The 17,932-nt window shown below is 51.0% G+C and overlaps 1 protein-coding gene across 5 annotated transcripts in view; it reads right to left on the minus strand.

Annotated features, from left to right (window-relative positions):
* Positions 1-17,932, minus strand: part of BIN1 (bridging integrator 1) — a 151,125-nt gene that overhangs the window by 5,049 nt on the left and 128,144 nt on the right. For 2 of the 5 annotated variants that reach the window (XM_075001306.1, XM_075001305.1), the window contains 4 exons: positions 17,243-17,371; positions 6,785-6,895; positions 4,375-4,509; positions 3,430-3,540 (listed from right to left, as the gene is read on the minus strand). In XM_075001306.1, coding sequence (XP_074857407.1) covers positions 3,430-3,540; positions 4,375-4,509; positions 6,785-6,895; positions 17,243-17,371 — 486 coding nt within the window. The remainder of the gene's footprint in view (positions 1-3,429; positions 3,541-4,374; positions 4,510-6,784; positions 6,896-17,242; positions 17,372-17,932) is intronic. The other 3 variants (XM_075001308.1, XM_075001307.1, XM_075001309.1) reach the window with 3 other exon arrangements.

A 17,932-nucleotide genomic window follows, 5' to 3' on the forward strand; every position in this document is an offset into this window, starting at 1 on the left:
TTTGCCTTATTTCTTCACACAATGCACAGTCAAGCTGTAGAACTTCTCGCCAGACCAGGACTTTAATAGGGTTCAAAAAAAAGAACTAAATTCATAGAGGTTAGGTCCATCAATGACTAGGGATGGCGTCCTTGGCCTCCGTCACAGGCTTGAGACAGGTGACAGGAGACGGATCACTTGACGATTCCCTGTTCTGTTCACTCCCTCTGGGGTATCTGGCATTGGCCACTGTCAGAAGACAACACTGGGCTAGATGGACCTTGGGTCTTACCCAGTATGGCCGCTCTTATGCCCCCCGCAGAAATGAACTGCTCAGACCCAGCTGCTCTTCTACAGGTGGGACCCAGGCTTCCAGATGAGTTTGCTGCGACTTGAACCAAGGGAATTAGAGCACTGGAGTCCACCACGGTTGTTCTTTCAAGAGAGGTGGCGAGTTTTGAAACCTGCCTCAGACAGTGCCTGCAGGTCACGAGTCACCCTGCAGCCTGGGGCTGTGACAGTGTGAACTCGAGTGGGGGCTGAAAGAGATTCTCCCCAGCCAACCAGGTGAGTGGTTGCTGTCTGGGTCCTTATTTCCCAGCTCCCTCTGATCACCTCTTTTTATGGGTCGATCCCCAAAGCCCCGGATCTGACTGACCCTAGAAATCTGGGGTGTTGGGAATCCAGCTCAGAATATTTAGTCTTGACTGTGGTTTGTCCCCCAACATCCTGGCTCTCAAAGGGCCCCACCATGTCCCTCACAGCTTCACCCTCAAGGTGTTTGTTTACACTGGGAAAACAGCTGGGGGCCCAATTCACTCTTCCAGGCAATGCTGGGTCTCCCACAGGGCGTTCAGCCTGAGCCCAATATCAGCCCCGGGCCCCAGTGCAACCAACCAATCCATCATCAGCTGCTATGTCAGGCACACAGTGAGGCCGCCCACTGCTGAAGTCAACCACGCAGCGAGCAGCACAGCTCCATTAGAGCTTGGCTTCTCTGCAAAGCTCACGCAGGTCAGCTGTAACTCACATGTTGCCTTTAATTTGACCTCCACCTACACAAACAAATCCCATGCCTGGGCGCGGAGATTTCTTCATTCAAGGGGGCTTGCACAAGAGGGCGGGGAAGGCCAAGCTTAAAGCCTGAGGGGGCAAATCACGCCAGCTGCCAACACAACCACTGTACTGTGAAGACAAACCTGCCGTGCTCCTAGCTGGAAACCAGCCAGGCAGGCAGGGCCCAGGTCTGGAACCGGTCACGTCCAAGCACGACGACGGTGAAAACAACATTGTGAGCCTCAGGCAAGCCAGGCTCAGGGGGTTCAGCTCACAAGCTGATTTCGGTCATTCCCCAAACCATAGCCCTGGGGACCTGCAACCCCCCGTCACCATCACAGCTCAACATGCCCCATGGCCAAGGTCTCCCTGTCCATCCAGCCTGATTAACTTCAGCCTCTGCGTTTCAGCACGTTGAGCTCCAAGCAGCATTTGCCCACTTGGCAATGGATTCAGTCCATTCTGTTGCCCCTCAGCCAAGAGACTGTGGTTACTTCCACTGCCCCTCCAGCTCTCTCAGTGCTCTAGCCTCTATTTTGTCCATATCTCCCTGGTAATCAGATACTTTGCCCAGGTCAGAGCAACAGGAGGAAGAATCAGACGTGGGAGGGACTATTGGCTTTCCGTCCCACAGCACGGTCCCGCTGCTCAGAAACACGGCGTCCAGCATTGTTACCGTACTTCCTCAAAAGCCCGTGTCAAACTCACTGGCCCTTCACATCTCTAGGTCTCGCCTGCTGCTTTTCCGCTTCCTTCTTAAGAACACATGACCAGCCACACTGGGTCAGACCAAACGTCTATCCAGCCCAGCGTCCCATCTTCTGAGAGTGGCCAGTTCAAGGAGCCCCACTGGGAATGAACAGAACAGCTCATCACCAGGTGATGCATCCCTAGTCATTCTTTCTTCCCACTTAATAGGTGGGCTGCAGATTAGGTTGTCTTTTCCCCACCCCACAGAAGACGGGATCATTATTTTTGCTCCACCCCCTCGGGGGGCACCTGGCACTGGCCAGTGCCAGCCAACGGGATGCTGGGCTAGATGGACCTTTGGTCTGACCCAGTAATGGCCATTCTTATGTTCTTATTATTGTCTGCTTGGGTTTCTAGTCCCTTTAGGTCCCTTGGGAGTCACATCTCTGTCCTTACTGATGCCTGCAACTTATCCTCATTGATTGTCACCTGCCAACCGTCATCCTGGCCTTGCTCCGAAGAGCTCAACCGCACTAGCCAGGAGCAGATCTTGCTTCTTGCGGCCTATCCAGAGTCTGCCCCAGGCTCTGACTGCAGATGTCCAGGGCCACAGTTGATGCATAGGGGAGAACAGAATCCAGAGCTATCCAAACCCTGCAGGGCTCACAGGAGTGAGTCTGTGCGCCGGCAATACAGCAGGGCAAGGAGGTGCTGTGTTTTATGAAATATCTGTTTAACCATCCAGGTGCTTTTACAACAGGGCTCTTCTGCCTCCGGTGCTGGGCCCTGAAGGCAACAGGCTATGGAAGAGACATGCAGTGCCTGTTCTCTCTGACCAGACAGACATTCTCCATGGAAGGGGAGCCCCGGAAAAGGAGAAACAGGAAGGGAATCCCCTTCCTGCTCCCCCACCCTCGGCTGCCACCAGAGCCCTACCAGCCGAACAAGCCAGCTGGCTGTGTTGTGCCCTTGGAGGTGAAGGACCACCCACTACCCCAGCTAGGCAAGTGGACCCATTCAGAAGGCCCTGTAGGCAGAATGACCACCCAGCTCTGGGAACTCAGCTACAGCCTTCAACTCCAGAACACAGACCCAGCAGCAACACCCTGGGGACACCTCCGGGGCGGTCAAGCTGGATCAGCTGGAAAGAGACAGGCACAGGGCCCTTGGCAGGGCTGGCTTTGTCCTGGTGCTGGAGAGGGGGCCCAGAGGAAAGGAGTAAACAGCCACACAGGGGCGGAGGGAGAGGGAGAGATTTCTGGCCGGTCCCAGAATATAACGGGTCTCACTCAGCCCAAGCTCATGCCCAGAAAGACCTTCAGAGAACAAAGAGAAGGGAGCTGCAGACAGCACCACACTGAAGAGGGCTGGGCGTACGGGACCACTACCCACCCCCACCCCACAGCAGCTGAGGCTGTGTCCATAGGCAGACGGCAACTGGGCACCGTCAAGAGCCCTGATTCAGCCTCTCCCCCACCTGCAGGGATCAGCACTGTCCCCATCTTCTGTGCCTGGGAGGGGCAGAGGCAGACATGACTCCGACCAGCCCCACGCAGCTTCCTGCTCCGGCCTGATGGCTTATGAGACCCCACGTCCCCAGGGCCTTTCCCACTGCACAGTCCCCGGCTGGCCCTCGGCCCTGGGTCTCGCAGCAACGTGGGTCGCAGGGAGAGATCAGCTGGATGTCGCTCCCCCCACACTGACCTTAAACAGGAAGCCTGGGGGCATGTCGGCCCGTTCGGAAGGAGCGCTGCTCTCCTCGGTGCCATTGACAGTGGCTGGGAAGGTCTCCACCACAACCGCAGGCAGGGAGCTCTGGGGAGGGGGAGGGACAAAGCAGCACTGAAAAGAAAAGCATGTCAACTTCTCCCCCAACGCAGGGGTCCACCACATTCAGCTGCAGCCTCCCCTGGATCCCAAGAGCCATCGAGCGCCAGTGGGGTTTCCAAGCACGCTGGCCCATGTCGGCTTAGAGCCGTGGCTGGCACGACAGGGCAAGCCGAGAAGGTGGCAGATAGGACCCAGAGATCAGGGCTTGTAAGGAACCGTGATCTTAGCCTGGGGGATGAAGCTGGTGCAAGGGATTTTGGGGGAACACATGGGCATGTGTGTGCTCTCGGGGAGGTGTCGGAGCTGCCCTGTGGCACGGAGCATGGAAGGAGCCCCGTCACATTCACAGTGGTGTCACGCTGCTGGGACGTTTATGTTTCTCTGCTCCATTCCCCTCCCCTCTGACAGGCCGGGGCATGGAGGCAGTGAGAGGCGGGAACACGCTCGAGGCCATGAGCTCAGAGCAAGAGAGATAGAGGTCTAAGGGCCGGGCGGGATGGAGGTCAGTAGCTGTGAAGCAGAAGGTGGGCAGGGAACAGTATTCTACTGATGACAATTGCAGCAGGTCACCAACCGGCTGGGCTGTCAGGGCACAGGAGGGGTAGGTGGCAAGGGAGTGAGGTGGTTCCTCATCTGTTCTCTCGCGTGCAAGCCAAACAGTACAACTCTGGCTTGTGAACAGGGCCACAACATGAGCAGGCCAGTTGCACAAGCAGCAGCCACACCTAGAAAGGAGGCCCGGTGTGTTTCACGGCTGCCCCCCACAATGTTCAGAGCAGGGTGGGCCAGCAGAGGCCCCCACCTTCCCTATGTTCTTACAGGAGCAGATCCCGAGTCAGTTTCTGCTTTCGGTGCTTCGGCTGCAGCTGCAGCTTCCTTCCCAGCTTTGTCAGCACTGGCAGGGGGAGCTTCCGTCCCAGCTGTTCCAGCACCGGCAGGAGCGGTTTCTGCGGGCTGCAACACAAGAGGAATCCAGGGAGATAGTTACACTCAGAGCCGGAGAGGGCAGGAAAGCGTGTCTGTCCGCATATGGAAAAGAGATCTACGTAAAGATTACTCTCTCCAGGCCAACATCACAACTTGTCAGATCAACGAAACCTCCGTAGTTCACTGCTGCCATCTCCTGGCAATCAGGAAAATTATTCTTGCTCCTACATTTTCTGCCTTATAACGATTCCCCCCAGCTGAGAAGTTGACCCCTCTGGTGTTGATGAGAGAAGAAAAGCAAACCCAGACGATCAGTCTAGCGCACATGGGACTTCCAAATGTCTTGCCAGGTGATGGATTTGGATTTTGTTAGCAATACTCGTAAAGCTTCATGCTCCCAGGAGGCGAGGCCGAGAAAGGCACCAATATGCCTGGAGAGAAATAGTCACCAAATTTTCCCTGCCTAGATGCTGCCTTCCAGCTGTGCCTGCTCAAATTTGGGGGCTGTGAGCTGGTACAAATTAGATGCCACTTTGAAACACCGCAAGAACACATACCTTACCTTGGCCAATCTAGAAAGCTCCAGACTAATCTAGCCCTGAAGAACAGTTACCAGCAAGCAACTGCCAGGTAGCGGATTCACACGCTCCATGGTGCCAGAAGGGATCACGAGAACCTAGTGAGCCAACAAGATGGGATTTCCAACGCACAGGTGGGTTTTCTTAAGGCTCAGATGCCTTCATAGATTGATTGAACTGACCTGAATTTTAAAGGGCAGTTGAATCCCACAACAGGGAATGTGCCCCAAGGCTCTTCGGAGCTGTGACTAGAACAATTACTCAGAAAACAACAGTGACTAGTTATAATATCTTCAGGAGAGATTTACTATATGTTAAGTGTTTTATGTGTATGCATGTCCTCACGCTGCAATATATACACACAAAATGTGCATATGAATCTATAATGGCATACAGACAGGCTTACAATATTTCTATGTATACTTCCTGTAAATACACAATGCACACACTTATCTACTTACAGACAATCCATATAATTTCCTACATATATATTACACATAGTACAGAAGGTGGGAGTTTTCCAAAGCAAGGTCTAGGACCACTTGTCATTACAGAACTCCAGAATTCTGAATGGTGTAAATACTCTCAGGCAACGATCCTGTCGTGAGCTGAGCGTAGACAGATCCCTGTAGCCATTCAACGTCCCACTGAAGTTAATGGCACTGCAGGCAGGACAACCCAACCATCTGGGGCGTTCTGTGCGGTCAGAACCTTAGCAAAAGGTGTCTCTGTGGCAGATACTTCCCAGTGGGTATCACCATCTGAGGAGCCAGGTTCCTGCTCAGACAAAGCCCGTCCTAGGGGAAAGCCCTGGGTAAAGAAAGCTATTGGCAGGTAAGGTCCATCATCTTGTACCAAGATGTGGCATTTACTCCTGTAGGAGGGGGGAAGGCCTAGAATTTACAGCTCTCAATTTTCGTGTGTGTTCAGATGGGGCTTGGATGCCTCCCTGTTCTAATCTGCATCAGTGCGCCAGGACAGCCGCTTCTGACCGGACTGTCGTTCTTTTTGCTCTTGCGCAGAGCTGAAGGCCCCGGTACTACACTGCGATCCCCTCAATGCATTGTCCAGGCATTAAGGGACTGGCTGCACCCTACTGCACTGTGGGGCTGTGTTCCCTCAGCTTAAGCACTGTACCTATTTTACAGGCAGAGAGAATGACGTGCAGACAGGGTAGAGTGATGGGCTGAAGGTCAGAGAGAGCAGCCTGGCTGAGACCTCCTCCTCTTGGACTTAGAGCGCTGGAGAAAAGCGGCCCCCGATTTAACCAAAAATGGCAGGTTTGTGAATGAATCCTCCTACATCGTCACCCACCATTCCCATGTGACCCCCACCTCGCCCGACTGCAGTTTAAAGGACGGGGCAGACCTAGTGCCTCAACCTTCCTAAATGTCATCTCCCAAAGTGGGAGAAGACTCGTTCCTTGCCAAGTAAGGACAGCAAAACCACAGCCGGAGACTGGTGGCCATGAACAGGGTTTAAGTAGAGGGTGCTGTCACTGGAGCTGCTAGCATGACACATGCGTTTAGACTGTAAGCTCATTGGTACAAGGTAATCTGCTTGTCCTAAATTGGTGCAGCACTAGGCACTGTGGGGATCTCCAGACCTCCTGCTGTCCATGTCCTAGAACACAGATGCCAGCCTGCAGAGGTCAGAATCGCTCCCTCTGTCCCTTACTCATGTGAGAGCTGCATTCTGGATAGACTGAGTTGGATTCCACTTACTTGGGTCAGTTGGGTCTCTGTGGGCTGGCTGGACCAATCCACAGCAAAAGTGCTATCGCTAGGGTTGTCAGCGAGACCCGGATCCATGCCGCTAGAAGATGCCTTTTCAGGCTGGAGGTTGGGATTGGGGGAAGAGGGAGAGATAGAAGAGAGGAGGCAGGTGGAGGTGGGTGGTCACATGAGAAGACAAAAACGGAGAAGTGCATGGTAAATCAGGTGAACCAGCAGAAAGTGAGACATTCACCGAGGTACGGATCAGCTGGGCAGCTGTTTGCAATTCAGAAGATCACAAGCAGATGAGCACATTATGGAAACAAAGCTGCAATTCCATCAGCAAATCCCAGGATCCTTCTGTTGCTTGTGATGTATGCTGAACACTACCAGGACAAGAGACAGACAGACACAGAGTAATTGGTCCTTTGCATCTCCTAACCCAAGGGACTATGCTACAGAGAACAGCCCCACAGGACACGACTCGCTGTCCCTTCAAGGGTTTCAATGGATAGGCCAGCCAAGAAAAGCATGTGTGAACAATTCACTTCAACCCAGCATGAGACCAACGATTCTGGGTATTACGGAAGAGCCAGCTAAGGGGCTTCTCATCATTTGTTTAGGGCAGAAGCTGCTCAGGAAGATTAATTGTTTTAATTAAAAGACACTCCGCATGGTGCCGTATTTGAGAAGAGGAGGGGTGACCTCAGGAGGTTCCACCCACCGAGCAGTGAAAAAACCTCTGGACTCCAGAGGCTGGCTCAGCCCTCTTTGCACTAGCTAGTCACTCCCCTGACACATTAGGGGGAAAATGAGGCCCTGTGGTGTTACATGCAAGGTGGACAGCTGCAGAACAGACCGGGAGAGGGTCATAACACAGCACAGCAAACTGGCTTTGAAACAAATACCAAGTGACATCAATCCCTTCAACAGAGGCTCAGAGAGCCTGTCCACTGGGGCAGCCTTCTCCACGGGTCATGCTTCTGATTTTACTGTTTCACAAGTTCATCTAATTTCAAAACCCTCAGTAAAGCACAATAAAGGGGGACCCAGTAACAAGGTCGGGCCTTGGCCCTGATCCACATCTGCGTCCATAGGTTCTCCCTGCCCTCCAGTCATGGGAGAGCTAAACACCCAAATTTTAGTTTAGCTGTCGAGTGGAGGGCCAGAGAAGCTTCCAGGAAAACACAACCCTTCCCCAGCCGATCTCACCACAAGGATGACGCATCCAGCCTGTTTTCCCCCCGCATCACACCTAGGTCTAACCCTTCCCCTTCTGCTTCCACCCAGCAGGCCTCTCAGATACCACATGTCCATGAGCCAAGCCATGGGATGACCAGTTAACTCTCACAATGCAGGATGAACTTGTCCATGAGTCAAGCAACCACCACCAATTCTCTCAATTCTCAATTAATTTCCAGTCTTAAACCTCCAACTTCCTGTGTTTTGCTAATCACAGCAGCAGCGACTGAAAAATAATTGCCTTGGCCCAACATTGTCATTAACTACCACCAACCTTCCTCCAGGTCTAATTTAACACACAGTTTTATCCAATTAGAAACAGAGAGAAAGCTGTACTAGTCTATATACTACCAAAACAAAAAAGCAGTCAAGTAGCACTTTAAAGACTAAACAAAATAATCTATTAGGTGAGCTTTTGCGGGACAGACCCACTGGTCTGCAGAAGTGGGTCTGTCCCATGAAAGCTCACCTAATAAATTATTTAGTTAGTCTTTAAAGTGCTACTTTACTGCTTTTTTGTTTTGATAGGTCTTATCCAAATCAGTTCCTTCCTGATGTTTGCTGAGTACTACATTGTCAGCCTTACACCACCAGTGAAGATTCTGGAAAGCTGACCTATAACCACCTTCTAGACACTTCCCATTACAGCCAGGGTAGCACTGTATTAACCAGGAACACATGGAATGCTACACAAAACGCTCCTGTTTAATTAGATTTGCTCCCGGGTTCCTTAATGGATTCCTTATTTAAATTCAATGAGCTAGTAACAGGGTCTGACAGCAACCAACATCCATTTGGCCCACTGTGTTTTTGTTTGGACAGGTGAAAAAGAAACCCCATGGCGGGCAAGTGAGTTTACCAGCCAGCTTATTTGCAGAAATTGTGTTTAATGAGCAGAGGCTGGAATCCAGCTAGTCTCCTGGCCTTCAGCAAAATGCATTTGGAGGACACCTGCTTAAGTCTCTATGGCTACATCTATACCAGCCCAGAAGATCAACCCACTCAGGATTGATCTTTTGGGGTTCAATTTCGCATGTCTAGTAGGGATGTGCAGAATCAGCCTCTCAGGGGTTGCAGTCCACCCCTGTACTCCCCGCGAGATGAGAGGTGTAAGGGAGGTCGATCGGAAAAACTCTCCCATCAACCTTCCTCAACAGGGATGGCCAAGTAAGCCGAGCGCAGGTACGCTGATTCTAGCTATGGAATTGCCGTAGCTAGAATTGCGTATCTGCAGTCAACTTACTTTGTCTAGTGTAAACACAGACTATGTTAGGGACTTTCAATGTAGCAGCGCAGGGACAATGCAAGTCATTTGGAAAGTCACAGAGAGCTGGGGTAGGAGCCTTTGCTTTCCTCACGCTAGGGAGCTTTGACAAAACAAAGACCACCACCCGTTCGGTAAGCAATCAGCAGCTTCACACATGCCGTGACCAAACTGCTCTCTGGCAGCATGGAGAACAGACCACACACAGCCACCCCTACCATGGAGATACGTAAAGGTGAAGACAGAGAGGGACTGCTCAGGTGAGTAAATACACACCTACACCCTACGGGTATAAAAACACTGCGTGGCTCTCTTGTCTACATAGCTGTTTTCTGAGCAGTGTAGTGTCCCACAACCATAGTCTCCTCCAGCACAGTGCAAGGCTCCAGCAGCAGCAGCTGATGGATCTTTTTCCCACTGCCTGGGCCCACCAGAGCTTTCACTGGCGTGCGTAGCAATGTGGCTGTGGCCTAGCTTTCACTGGCGTGCGTAGCTACGCACTGCAGCTAGCGGTGTACAATGGAGACATAGCCCCAAACATCCCCCCGCCTTTTAATGTATAGGGTGGGCCAAGGCAAGATGTTGCAGTGGTCCCTGGCTGGGACAATGGTCCCTAGGCAGCTCTTTCTTTGGCATAGCTCTGACCCTGCTCTCAGTCCAGGTGGGGTCACACCAGCTCCGAGGATATGGGAGCAGAAAGGTGGCTTAAAACGACTTTCAGTGCCACACCTAGCTCACTTGTGCACACGGTGCCTGTCACAGTGGGGATACAGATTGTGGTTCCCAGGTGCTCCTATGACACACAGCTCCCTGTTCCCACACAGGCCAGGAATAAGAGGAATAAGGACTTTTCCAGAGTGTTGCAGCCTTCCCCCGCTTCCAACAAGAAGCGAAAGACCAAAGATGGCAACAATTTGTTTTATTTCAGAGCTAATGCTTTTAAACGCAAAGCTGATTAGGAGTTGCAGGGAGTCACAATTTGGGCCAATTCTCACTGTATTCAAAGTTACCTCTCCCCAGCTATGCTTGGTTTAATTGCAAAAAACACAGCTGAGCCAATTTATTTCCTCATGTATAAATGGAGAAGAAGGGGGTGTTTTCAAGTCCACCTGAGCCTACTGATCCCTGCCACTGTGTGGGAAGGCACAAAAGGGGAAGAACACAGTTGGTTCCTCAATCTGGCACAGTGATACCCCAAAATAGCAAAGAAACAACAGCTTCTGGGTGTAACTGGTGCTCGTTTGCCTGGGGAAGGAACTCTTAGCTGACTCATGCCAGGCCATGATGGGAGGATAAGACCAAACACTTCTCAAAGGGGCTGGCTGTTCTGCCAAGCAGTAGCCAGACATCTGCAACCACACTTGTCCACTCAGTTTTCCCTATAAAAACAGACTTTTTTTAAAAAAAGCAAAGACAGACAGACAGACAGACAGACAGACAATGCACACAAAGCAGAAACAAAGATCATCCTCAACAGCCAATAATGCATCCTTCTCAACATGCCCAGGGCTTACAAACTGGAGACACCTCAACAGCCACAGGGAACCCAGGGCCAGATGGTCACCTGGTGTCCATTTCCTTCCTCTGATTTTAGCCAGCAGAGGGTCTGGCCCTTTAACACTATGGAAACTGATTTCTTTTTTGCCCATAAACAAAATGGCGTTTTTGGTAATAGTGATCAGCCATAAGCAGCAAAGCCCAGCAGATGTCCCAGATTTGTATATACGAACCATAGAGCTAGAAGGGACTTTGAGAGGTCATCAAGTCCAGTTCCCTGCCCTCACGGCAGGACCACGTCCCATCTAGACCTTATCTAAAAGATGTATATCTAACCTGCTCTTAAATATCTCCAGTGATGGAGATTCCACAACCTCCTGAGGTAATTTATTCCAGCACTTAACCACTCTGACAGCGAGGAAGTTTTTCCCTCATGTCCAGCCTAAACCTCCCTTGATACAGTTTAAGCCCCTTGGTTCTTGGGAGGAAGGTGATAAAATTTAGCGGCAGCTGAGAGACATGCATGTTGCACAACGACAGGGAGAGAGGACCAAGGTTGAGCAGTCTGGAGAGGAAAGGAGCAGATACGACAGTGCGGAAGCAGTAAGGAAGGCTTCAGGCAATGCAAAACACCAGAGGAAAGACAGGAGAGCTCCTGGCGCAGGCGATGGGGAATTTTGCTGGGGAGTGACAAGTGCAGTGCTGTAATGTAGGGCTGCCTTCTGACACGCAGAATGGAACACAAAAGCGGGTTGTGCAGAGAGCAATACTGGCATGGCGGAGAGGGAGCAGGAGCAAAGCAGCGGTGCTGACACATGCAGAGGTGTACAGGAAGAGTTGACCGAAACGGAAGCTGTATAAAATTCTTACCTCCCACAAATCCCAGGGCAAAGACTAAGCATGTCAAAGAGCAACGAGAACAAAGACAGGTTTATACTTATTTTAATCAATGGGAACAATGCAAACATCATTCTGCACATGCTTCCACCTTCCGCTGCATAATTATTGAGACCTTCCTGCGTCACACGTTGGATTTGCATCTCAATGCATCTCACCTTTGACTACTACAGCGACGCTGCAAGTGTATGCGGGGGTAGACAACCACACTAGCTCAAAGAAATCGGCTCCCCTGCTGACCTCCCTTACTCCTTGCAATAATGAGCATGTGGGTCGATGATCAAGACCCAATAGCTTGATTTCACATGTCCCCACTGGGCGTGTGCAGTCAAACCCCAGGTTGATCTCCCAGTCAGTGTAGATGTACCCTTAGATAGTAGCTTGCACCTGATGGTGTCAAGAAGTAAAACCTCTATGGTGGTAAATTACACAATAACAAACCCACAGAGGTAGATAATACAAAGTTTTATACCTTTGGATTATTCACATGTTGGTTGTTTAAAAAAAGTCTCTCTGCTCTTGCCATCAACAAGCTGGGGTGCTGACTGTGAAGAGCCTGGCAAGAAGGCTGGGTTACCCAGCAATACAACCAGGGCAACGTTAAATCTATGTGACACATGATTGATGCTAGCCAAGAGATGAATGTTAACTGAGTTTCTAAAGCCAAACCCTCAGAGCAGGGTACACTGGGTGTCCCCACCAACATCCACTTTCTCTGTGCAGATCAGACCTCTGCATGTATAAAGCCAGGTGCAGTTCACCAGCGTCTGGGAGAGCTGCAGGACCATGTGCACAATGCGTACCTTTGAGAGCTCAGTCAATATGGAAATATGCATCAAAGGCACAGGCTGATTCTGCAGCTGGTAACAATTCCTGGACTCGTGGAAGAGGGAGGAGAGATAGTAACAAACCTGGGTGGCAGGTGTGGGGGTCTTTCCCACAGGGCTGGCATCTGGCTTAATAGGATCAAAATCCAGATCCAACAGGCTGGCTCCTTCCTGGAAGGGTCCAGGGGCATCAAACTTGGCAGCAATAAGGAAGAAAAGCAGCGTGAGCATTAGACGGATACAGGAGACACTCGGCAGTAGCTATCCAGAGCTCAGGGTGCAGATGCAGAAGGAGCATGTAGGCATGGTAACAATGGATGCCTCCATGCTTACCTCTGTGCGCCGGACTGCAGGGTACCTGCGAGCACGCGCCACGCACCAAGAAACACATGCAAACCAAGAACTCAAACCTGCTCCTCTGAATGGCTCTGTGGCCAAGTCAGGGTGGTCTGGTATGGCTGCAAAGGGCTTCTCATCCCCTTCCAACTGTCCTCTGCAGCTTTTCTGTATCAGTAACAGCTACGTGGTGCTCACAGCTCATGACTCACTTCCCATCCTCCTCAGGATGAGTCACTATTGGCTGCACCGCCTGCCTGTATTCAGTTCACCCATTGTATCTACAACCGCTGCTCAGGAGCCTGGAGGAGGAGGCACATCAACCTGGAAGGTGGGGCCAATGGAGTCCCACCCCTAATTCCTAAAGACGCTTCTCTGGTACCTCTCTTCAGATTCCAAATGTCACCCACAGTCATGTATCAGAGCTGAGCATTCACATCCACCCATGGTTCCCGACTGCAATCCAATCCCATGCCCATCAGTGCAAGGGCCAAATGTCCAGTCCTCAGACTTACACTGGGACTAATATGCTTTGTATTTCCCAAGACACATACAGCTGGTCAAGAGAAGTTTCTGCTGTCTACTAGCCAGGAGAGCAAGTTCCTTTATTTTGACTAATACACAAACAAATGGCACTACTGGTGCCTTCCTGAACTGCCTTTAATACAGGAGACGGGGTAACCATAATATAAAGGGAACTGATAGCTAATGCCACTTCCTCATTTTCAGGTTCTGGCAGGGCCATTATGAGATGCCCGTCTCCTGTCCAGCTCTTTCATTAAGAAAGGCCCTATAATTTCTACTACATTTCCGTTTCCAGCCAAGGCTGTTTTCTGTCACTCAACTCCAATCAAACCGCTCTGACTGCTGAATAAACACATCTGATTACCTATCAACAAGCTCTAGTATGAGTTAGGACATGAATCCATTGCTCCATCCCAGGGAGAAAGGGACCATAAAGTTTGGTATTTTATAGCAAAGCCGTGACAGTTTTGACAGAAAGTGCCAGGCAGGTGGTCACACCCTTGTTACTTTCCAACTCAATGTGGTTTACTCCCAGTTGCATTTCACAGCTACCCTCTTCTGAGGGGCTCATGGCACAAGGATTAGCCTCACAGGAAGCTGTGTGGCCAGCAGCCATCCAGCTCCCCAGCCTAACGTGGGGAATACTTTCTAGCATCCAGCCTCTAATACTTGCTGGAGTCCCTAGACCAGTGGTTCCAGTTTTCACTAATGCAGATCCCCAGTCACCATCCCCCTGTAAAACCTTGGGCAGACCTCCATCCAAGTTGAACGTATGGCGAACATTTGTATGCCTCTAACCATTGCAATAGGTTCGTTACACAAAGGAGCCATGCCATCGATTTGAGAACAGCAATTAATCACATACTTGGAAGAGATCTAATTTAAAAACATAATTGATTGTAACTTTGAAATTTATTAAAAACAATTTCTATGATCATTTCTATTTCTCTCCTTCCCCCCCGCAGACCCTCTGCAATACTTTCCTGGGTCTCCAGGGGTCCACAGACCCCAGGTTGGGAATCACTGCCCTAGACAATTCTCCAGCAGAGCAACGTCTTCAACAGATGTTCTACCTTCCATGTTGCACTTGGTGCTGAGAGATCAAAGGCTCTGTCTATACTGAGCTCTTACCTGCTGTTCAAGAGGCCATGGACTAGGGCTTCCTGCCGTTGGCCTAATTCACCCCCTAAAGTTATCTTATACAGGGCCCAAGTGCATGTTGAAATGGCCCCAGGGAATACACCAAACATTAACGGATGCTGAGGGCTCCAGTGATGTCCGCTTTAGAAACAAGCATTCTCTCTCCGAGATCGCGCCTGTTAGGGTGACGCAGCAGTTCCCATCTGAGAGCTGTGCGCACTGACCTTCCGTACGCTGGAATTCCTGTTTAAACGCAGGTGTTCATACGTGACACAAACAATATAACAGACATGACCATCAGTTATGAAGACATGCTGCAAGTTACTCAGGCATGGAGAGAAGTAAAGAACTGCTCAGTGGCCAGTGGCTTTCGCCTGTTACGTCAACACGCACAGAGCACTCGTGCAGCTGAGATGGATTCAGAAAAAAATTTGGATCTGGATTTCCGGCCCTTTGCCGTGGGGCGAGTCAGGAACCCATGGCTTTTGCTTGACCAGGGATTTTGGTGCGGGCCCATCTCTCTGCCTGCAAATCTTCAATGCTTAAAACAAAGACTCCTGGACCCTGCCCAAAATGTGTAAAAAGCACGGTTTTCTAGTTCCCAAAGCAAACTCCATCTGGGTTCAAAACCGGGGAAACGGTCCAGTACACTGCATCCCAACCTGCTGTCTTTCACCCCAAGCAGAAATACCTGGGGAAATCCTGTCTCCAGTAATCCCTGTCCTCTGTGGACAAACTCCCATTGGATTTTAATAGGGCAAGGATTTCACTCTAACGTGCGATAGATCCACAGAACCAAAGCAATTTTTACGGCCTTCTAGCCAGTCTCTTTCCCAGGCAGGTCAACAGAGGCCTCCTGCCCAGATGGAGTTTGCTTTGGGAACTAGAAAGCCGTGCTTTCGCTAAGATCCCATCCATTCACACTGATTTTTGGTTCACCGAAGCCTCTGCAGAACTTGGCATGCCAATAATTAATCCATCAAGAGGCCGAGCCTAACTGATGCAGGCTGTTCAGAGGGAAAACTGACACCACATTGCCTTCATTAACTCCCTGGTGCTTATTCCAGTGGAGATGACAGGGTGTCATGGTAGACAGAGAACACTGCAGGAGCAACACACCCTGAAAAGTGTCAAACCCCCAACGGCAACTATGCTGGGACAGATTCTGCGATTAGTTACATGGCCGCAAATGCAATGACTCTGACAGAGTCACTCCAGACTTACCTGGGAGTAACCCAAGTCTGGAAGCTGGCCCTCTGCAGACAATTCAGACCACCGACTTTTACAGTCTGCTCCCCTACCTTGGTGTAATATTACGTTGGACAATCAGCACCAGAGTTTGAAGGACACACCTGCACCTCTTCCTTTATATTCCCACTTCAAAGGAGACTCCTCTGTCTGCGACAGCACGAGCATGACACAGCCAAGCTTTCATGAAAAATGGTCCTCTCCAAAAAACAAAGGCAAGCATCTGTCAAGCAGCTGTCAACTAACTGTTGCCTGAAGAATACAGCAGCGGGGACAGGGCTGGGAGCCTGACCTGCTTTCAGAGCTTTAGCAAAGGAGGAAAGGTTTTGTTTGGAAGTGTGGGATTTTGTTCCTTGGGAGTCCCTTGCTCCGGACAAGCCTGGACCCCCATAAAGGTAACCCACCGCTGCTTGTTTGAGGTGGAGGACTCTGACATTATACCTGTGTCATCCCTTCATTCTCTAAGCCCCCACGAGAACCGAATGTAACTTGAGGCCCCACTTTCTTCTCTCCCAGTTGTGGATGTCTTGTTTCTCAGCAGTTGGGTGGAAGCAAGAAAGCCACAGGCCACTGAGGTTGCTAAAGGAAACGCGAGGATGGTCACAGAGGAGCATTGTTAGAGGTGTCACCCAGGTCCTTGAGGGATGAATTTAAAAAGACAATGAGAGTCTCAATTAATCCAGAAAACTGGTCAGGCTTCTATCGGCACAGGGAATGGTACCCAAAGGTCCAATACTGAATAACCCACCCACTTCCCCAGCCAGCTGCAAACCACACTAAAGAGAGGGAGGAGAGGACCATTTTCCCTCTGAAATTGCCTTTCATCTTCAGGTCATTAGTTGCAGAGACCAAGGGCTGATTAAGAGCCACCAGCATCATGTCAGCAAGATGCCCGGCACCATCCAAAGAGAGCTAATTGTGTTACAGAGAGCCAGTGGCACTGAAAAGATGCCTGTGGCTGATGTCTCTAATGAGTGAAGTCCTTGATACCCAGCCCTGCCCTGCGAGTGGTTTCTTGCCCACTCCACTGGGTTCCTGAGACACTTGGGTTTTTAAAACAATAGGATCCCGATTTTCAGAGGTGCTGAGGGCCCACAGCTACCTTCAGCTGGACCTGGGAGTGTATCGCAGCAGAACAACAAGTCCCTGCCCCAGACCTGGTGGGGAACCATGTCTAGGGGTGAGAGAAACAATCAGCCTTCATGGCCCAGCCCCTCTTTGCAGCTGGCTGGACACAAGCACAGAGATAGCTTTGGGACCTCTCCACCAGGCTTCTCCTCCTTCATTCTACACAGACCGGGAGAAGTGTCACCACACAGCCCTGGCTTCTGGGCCTCACCACTCCAGGCTGGTTTCAAACTGACCAGCTGTTCAGGGGGGAATCGACTCAGTATCCTATTGGCCATCTCAGCCTGACCAGGTTTCGTGGCATGACACCTCTAAGCAGAGGACAGTGGGAGCCGACAGATCAGGCAAGGCAGGGCAGCTAACCTGCGACGGGGTGGTCACGCTTATCTCGGGGACAAAATTGTCATCAAAGAGACTGATGATGTTCTCCTGCTTGAGCTCCTTGGAGGGGGTGTGCTTTGGAGGTGGTGGCACTGGAGGGCCCTTCCGCAACTGCATGCAAGCGAGCGAGCACACGGCGACACCCAAAAAAACCAGAGAGACAGGAACCAGGTTAGCCAGGTGCAACCACAGACACAGGAAGTGGGGTGGGGTCAAATAAACAGACACGGGAAGCAGGAGGGGAGACAACCACACGCCTCCGAAGAAGGTTTGGCATCATTAGTTACACTTCAGCTGCGAGCGGGTCTCCCTCTGTGGAGGAGAAGCGTAACACAATTAATATGCGTAACACAATTAATATGCATGTGCAACCTTCCGGAGAACCACCAGGGCGGGCGACAGACAAGTTACTGAGCACACGCGTTGGCAGAGAAGCTCAGGAGGCTGATACCCACCTGTGTGGCGTGGGTCTAGGGGACTTAGAAGCCAAAGCCAATTGGCCTTAGTCACATGTGGATACCCAGGGGGCAGGATCGTGATCTCCATTCCACTGGCTCCACCTGACGGGTTTCAGTGCATCGACCTCAGCGTGAGACCAGGTGGGGCTCCTTGCGAGAGTGATATGGGCCACTGAAAACACGAGACTGGAACCGGCCCGGGCCTGGTTCAGAG

This window comes from Carettochelys insculpta, chromosome 8 (assembly GCF_033958435.1).
Source record: "Carettochelys insculpta isolate YL-2023 chromosome 8, ASM3395843v1, whole genome shotgun sequence".
Lineage (NCBI taxonomy): Eukaryota > Metazoa > Chordata > Testudines > Carettochelyidae > Carettochelys > Carettochelys insculpta.